At 45.9% G+C, this 6415-nt stretch overlaps 2 protein-coding genes across 3 annotated transcripts in view; both read right to left on the bottom strand.

Annotated features, from left to right (window-relative positions):
• The window catches only part of slc7a14b (solute carrier family 7 member 14b), a 6612-nt gene extending 4011 nt beyond the window's left edge, over window positions 1-2601 (bottom strand). The window contains exons 1-4 of the mRNA XM_015955587.3: window positions 2496-2601; window positions 1068-1497; window positions 301-537; window positions 10-227 (exon numbers count right to left, since the gene is read on the bottom strand). Coding sequence (XP_015811073.3) covers window positions 10-227; window positions 301-537; window positions 1068-1368 — 756 coding nt within the window. The 5' untranslated portion in view covers window positions 1369-1497; window positions 2496-2601. The remainder of the gene's footprint in view (window positions 1-9; window positions 228-300; window positions 538-1067; window positions 1498-2495) is intronic.
• A 2132-nt stretch (window positions 2602-4733) lies between these two features.
• On the bottom strand, window positions 4734-6415 carry rpl22l1 (ribosomal protein L22-like 1). Of its 2 annotated transcripts, none has more exons than XM_070553508.1 (4): window positions 6005-6415; window positions 5315-5431; window positions 4997-5118; window positions 4734-4925 (listed from the first exon to the last, which is right to left on the bottom strand). In XM_070553508.1, the coding sequence occupies exons 1-4, from the start codon at window positions 6140-6142 to the stop codon at window positions 4781-4783; spliced, it is 522 nt and encodes a 173-aa protein (XP_070409609.1). In that variant the 5' UTR covers window positions 6143-6415; the 3' UTR covers window positions 4734-4780. The 2 variants fall into 2 exon arrangements, with proteins under 2 accessions (XP_070409609.1, XP_070409610.1); XM_070553509.1 differs by having other exon boundaries at window positions 5315-5428.

Below are 6415 nucleotides of genomic sequence, written 5' to 3'. Positions count from 1 at the left end.
GTGTCTCACCCCCGACCAGCCGTAAGGCAGGAACTTTCCACTCCCCCAGTTGCTGGCTGACAGGAAGAAGAGTCCCGCGATGATCATGAAGACCCAGATGACTAGGTTGACCACATTTAGGATGTTATTGAATCTCACGGAGTTCTTCACGCCGACCGCGATGATCACCGTGGCCAGCAGCGCGATGAACAGGGCCAGAACGTCCGGGTACGTGTCCTCACCTTTACCTGGGACAACAGACGCCTCAGAATGGTAAACAAGTTTCAACAGTAGAAGCTGAGCAACATCAGCCCCACTGACCGAGTCCTCTGAGCGTGCCCAGGTGTGTGATCATGAAGTTACTGATGCTGTGATTGGCCAGAGAGTCAAACATGTTGCTGAGGGCTGACGCCCCCGCGGCTGTACCGATCAGGTACTCCAGGATCAGGTTCCACCCGATGAAAAAGGCCACAAACTCCCCGACCGTCACGTAGCTGTAGGTGTAGGCCGAGCCGGTGGTTTTAGGAACCCGGACTCCAAACTCAGCGTAGCACACGCCTTCGACCGAAACACGTTCAAACAGACACGAAAACTTTAGGTTCGCTTAATTAACAGCAGGAAGAGATCAAAGAAAATCATCAAATCAGAGAAAACAAACATGTAAAAATCACACCTGATTTATAACAGTAGGAGTGTAGAAAGCATTAGTGGTCCATCAGGGTCACCATGGTAACCGCCAGTGGTCCATCAGGGTCACCATGGTAACCGCCAGTGGTCCATCAGGGTCACCATGGTAACCACCAGTGGTCCATCAGGGTCACCATGGTAACCGCCAGTGGTCCATCAGGGTCACCATGGTAACCACCAGTGGTCCATCAGGATCACCATAGTAACCATAATTGGTTCATCAGGGTCACCATGGAAACCATAGTTGGTCCATCAGGGTCACCATGGTAACCGCCAGTGGTCCATCAGGATCACCATGGTAACCATAGTTGGTCCATCAGGGTCACCATGGTAACCGTCAGTGGTCCATCAGGATCACCACGGTAACCGCCAGCAGCTCATTAGTGTGTTTGTTCTTTTACCTGACAGAATCGATGCCACCGCTGCAATGATGAAGGACAGGATGACCCCTGGCCCCGCCATCGTCTTGGCAACCAATCCGGTGACCACGTACATCCCTGTTCCCACGCAGCTTCCCACCCCTAGCGACACCAGGTCCAGCGTGGTCAGAACCTTGGCCAGCCCAACCGCCGAGCCCTCAGCCAGCTCAGTGAGGTCATCGGAACCGTGAGCCATGGAGTCCACCAGTTTGGTCCGCAGCAGGCGGGAGTACATGTTGAACCAGGCATCACTAACAGACACCCGAGCAAGCCACGCCCCCATCTCCTCACCTGGTGTTCACCTGCAGATGTTTAGCAGCTTCCTGAGGTGTTTGTCATGATTTGGAACTCCTCTGGAGCTCCTGGGACCTCTGGTCTGAGGTTTGTTGTAGAGGACCAGAATCCGGAGGCTCTGAAATCGAAAGTAAACATCAGTAAACGTGATGAAATCCTTCTGAATGGATGCATGAGGAGGTTGTGGAGTTGAGAGGTTCTGCTGGGACCACATTCCTGAGCTGATTTTGTTTAGGAGACAGAAGCCCTGCCCTCCCAGAGCAACGTGGGTTTTGGAACTTTCCTCATTCTCTCTAAGACTTCAGTTTCTTTCTGCTTCTTCTGGATCTTTACATCTTTAGTTTCCTTTGAGGGAGAGGAAGTACATCAGCTCACCTGAACGTTCGCGGGTGAAACAGAAGAAGAGCATCAGGTCGCTTTAGAAGACCTGATTTAAATGTCTGCTGAAGGCAAGCCGACGGTTCTCCAGCGGGAGAGAGCCCACAAGGGCAGGACTGGAGACAACGTGGACAACCAAAGAGACGGGCAGGAACAAAGACCATCAGAATCAGATGGCTCCATGTGTCTCTGAGTGAAAGTGGACCTGAAGCAATACGACCAAGAAGGGTCAGGGTGCTTAGGGTCATTCACATCAGCTGTAAGAACTCTGGACCCACTGTGGACCACAGAGGAGACTCGGTTCTGCTCTGAACTTGCTTGGCTGCACCTGGACCAGGAAGTCCTGAATCTGTTCAGGGTCTAATACGAAGGACCATCAAGACCTTCTGGAGCTAAATGTGTTGGTCTGGGGTCCGGGGGTCCATGATCCGCTCCAGGGCTCAGCAGGACCAGTCAGCTGTTCTTCTCACTCACTAGAGCGAGACTCCCTCTGAAACATTAATGAGACCCAGGATCCACTTTCACAGCGGAAAGGTCCAGGTGTGTCTGCAGAACCAGAACCAACGGCCGAGTCCTGGAGCAGCAGAACGTCTGCTTCTCACCTGGCCAGGTGAGATCCATCACCACCGGGTTAAAAACTCCTAAACCAAACTGACGACTTTAGATAAAAGTGCTGCAGAGCAGAGACAGAAAGACCTGCAACAAGCAGGTGGAACACCTGAACAGGTGTGTACTCACGCTCCGTCTCGTCTGCCTCCCGAGTCGTTGGTTTGAATCCTTGTCCTTCGTGGAGCTGCAGGAACTGGTGACAACCTGAGCCTGCAGCGTTAATTCATTCAGACCCGACCATGTGATCAGACTGATGAAATATTCAGTACCTGGAACCCAACAGGAACAGGTGTGTGTGTGTAGCTGTTTGTTCAGGTGGGAATCCACCAGGTGTGTCCAAACAGGAGAACCTGATCATTTGACTCAAAACAGCTGATTATCAACATTTACAAGTTGTTCTCCTCCAGCCGACACAGGAGCAGGCAGCAGCTTGTTCTATAATTATATTTTACATGCTCCAGTTTTTATTTACTTTATAAAACTCAGATCTCTCTTTGTCCAACAAACACCAAGTTCATTCATTTTCATACGCATCCTGATGCAGATCCACCTTTAGAGCTAAAACCGTGTGCGGACCGCCCGCGTGCTTACAGGTGAGCATAAGCCTTGTCCTGTCAGCTTCAGGCGTGTGAAACTGAGACATTTTTCATGGTTGCTGATGTTGATCAGCCATGGCGGCCATCTTTAATCAGCGAGAACACCTGAGAGGTTTAATAAACCAGTTTATGTTTAGAAAAAAATACTTTGTTTTAAAAATTACTTTTACATCCTTGTTGCTTCTCCTCTCTCTTTGTTGTTTTGATCTTTTTAAATGTTTAATACTTTGGTCCAGATTAGGTGATAAACACAGATTACAGCCTGGTGTTCGTTCCACACGGATCTGGATGCTTTCTTATTCCCGTGTGGAATTCCTAAAGCCACAGATCTTCCAGCTGGTTTCTCTTACGTGATAAATGTTCCTGCAGCTTCTGACACGAGCAGGATGCTTGGTGGGGATGTGTTATTGTGCTAACCTGGTGGTAATCTGATGCTCAGAGTTGGATTACAACGTTACTTCGGAGGAAACAGGACACCGGGTCTTACTTTGCGTTCAGCCAGACCAAACCCTCCCTGATGATGTGAGTGATATGACGGCTCAGAGATGGGACACGCCTGCAGCAGCAGAAGGTGAAACATTCCTGAGGTTTTATGCTTCATGTGCAACAGATTACAGACTGGGATTGGCTCCAGGAGCTCCGACTGACAGAAGCTGAGACAAACATCTTCTTCTGTTTAAGGACTAAACGATTCTTCTGCAGGAGGCAAGAGGAGCTTCAGAGCTAAGAAACATCCACCGCTTCGACCTGAAGGCCTTCAAACATCGAACATGAGATTAAGTCCAGTTAAACCACAGTTCCCATGAGCCTTTGCTTCAGTTGCACTTCAGTTGTTTATGGTGTCTAAACCGTCATCATTCATGTAAATGTGGCTGCAGCTTGTTTTAATGTTAGGTCTTTGTTTTTGATTCTGTTATTTTCTAAATTAGACACGAAGAATCCTGAGAATAGATTAAAATAATCTTAAACGGACAGGAACCTTTCAAATTTAACTCATTTTAATTTATTTTCTAAATGCTTTTAATTTTTGTCTGAGCTAGATGCACCGACTTACTTGAATCCACCAGAATATAATTTCTGATGAACGTAAAATAAAAATATTCTCATAGACCAGCTGTTGCTCATCCATGGTGCATTCACAGACCTCCCATAAAATGAGATTTGTGTGTTTTAGACGGGCTGGGAGGATCAACACCATGGGGCTGCGTTTTGGTGCTTCTCTGGCGCCAAGAACATGACGATGCTCTGGATTAACTTTTGAGTTCTTCACAATCCTGAAATTTTATGAATTTACTGAATTATTTTACCTTTCAGCAACTCGGAAAGTTTCTTTAATTGATGTGCTTTAGTTTAGCAAATTGTAAAATTGATTCGAGTTCAATTTAGGGTAAAAACGTCACACTTTGTTATTATTTGATCATGTCAAGTGTTTTGGGTAGGGTCTGCAAAATAAATAATTTATCACTCTTTTGGTTCTTTAGCATTTCGTCACTTCTGAGGGGGTCCAGCAGTACAGCGCCACCTGCTGGTTAACTAATGAACTGCTGCAGAGAGCAGTAATCGGCAGAGGACTAAAATTCTATTAATTTTTCACTAAAATTTAATAATCTGCACTAATCTCAGATGGTTTTAACACTTAAACACAAAAAAAAAATCAAATAAAACCAAGAAAAAATAAATAAAGCAGATTTAAAGACTGTCAGGATGTTTGATGATAGAGAACCTGAATAGGAAGTTTTATAGGCTTTCAGTGAGAAACTAAAACATGAAACAAGATTTATCCACATTTATTCTCCACATAACAGAGAAAGGCATGCTTCACTCGTCTGCATCAGACTCCTCGTCATCCTGACTGATTTGGAAGTAACGCAGCTCGTACGTCTCCTTATCGGACGCCACCACTCTCAACCAGTCACGCAGGTTGTTCTTCTTCAGGTACTTCTTTGTCAGGTACTTCAGATACCTGAAAGGAGTGAGGAGTTCATTCCCTGACATCTCTCCACCAGATTTTTTACTTTACTCAACTCCTCCCACCTTTTAGAGAACTGCTTCTCAGATGTGACGTTGATCTTGTTCTTCAGGCGGCCGACCTGAACGATGCTACCCAGGTTCCCGGTCTTCCCGTTCACCTTGATCTTGTCTTTGAGGAACCGTTCCTATTGAACAGAACAGAGTGATGCACTAGGGAAGAGAACCCTAGTAAAGCAGGAGCTAGGGAAGGGCACCCTAGTCCACACACACGGTTAGCGGTCATAGTTATGGGATTAACCAGTTAGTGATTTCCATGTGTAAATAAACCCAAGCTGTAACTAAAGTGTAATCTGAACATCCACCGTTTAAAAAGCGACTCACAAAGTTGGCGGAGTCCAGGATGCCATCCTCCACAGGATGGGTCAGGTCCAGCGTGAACTTCCATGAAGCTCCTTTTTTGGACTTTTTACCAACAGCTGGCCTCTTCTGTTTGATCTGCTGAGGAACATAAATGCGTTTTAAGAGCTGAACGCAATAATCACGTCATAAGCGGTTTTTTTAAACTTGCATAATAATAAAAGCGAGCTGCTGATCAGATCAAACAGCCAAGAGTGTGATGGAAATGCATCTGCCTATACTTTAGATGGTTTGGTGACTTTTTCTAACTACAGAATTGGCCACGACTCCTCGTGGGTATTTCTTTTTATCACATCTTAATATAAAGTTTTGTCTTTGCTTTCAAAAAGCCTATTTTAGCCGAATTATCTATTGGACCTTGTTAAAGATCCACAATGTCTGAAACTGAGGTTACGTACTGTCCAGAACCCGTTACTCAAGAACCCTAATTTTGTTCTAAGGAGTCTGGTATGAAATGAATGAACACGTGTACCTGCTAATGCTAACTCCGCCCGCTCCTGTGTCTTTTTGTCAATAAAAACACTCAGAATCCCAACAGGTCATTCTAATACTTGAACTCGATGCTTTTTTAAAGCAAAAACCGACATAAACAACCAACAAAAGCAGAAATAAACCCCTAGAAGAGTAATTCCGTTAGGAGCAAAGGAAACTCACCGGCGCCATATTCGGAGCTCGGACGGGAAAGAGAGAGACGTTCGTTACGCAGCAGTGACGTAGACCGTTACGCATGTAATGCCCATATATGGTCAAAGCAGCTAAAATAAACGCATAAAGTTTTTTCGGCTGTTTCATTTAAAGATTAACGCTTTTTGGGGATTTTAAATCAATATTTTCAACTTACAAGAAATTATCTAACCTTTAGTCTAAAGGCAGATTTCAGAGTTTCCGGTGTAGGTGAGAAACTAAGGTCCAAAGGTCAGCTGTACAAACACTGATAATAAACCTGCTGAGCCCGTTCAATCATTGACATCCACACACAGATTAGCCAGGGCCTCATCATGGTTCCATTCATTCTGCTGCACTAGGGTGCGGGCGCACGCGCACACACACACACTAGACCTCCCC

The sequence above is a fragment of the Nothobranchius furzeri genome, chromosome 7, assembly GCF_043380555.1.
Source record: "Nothobranchius furzeri strain GRZ-AD chromosome 7, NfurGRZ-RIMD1, whole genome shotgun sequence".
Lineage (NCBI taxonomy): Eukaryota > Metazoa > Chordata > Actinopteri > Cyprinodontiformes > Nothobranchiidae > Nothobranchius > Nothobranchius furzeri.
The sequence above is the reverse complement of the archived record's forward strand: the minus strand, read 5'-3'. Positions and strand labels throughout refer to the sequence as shown.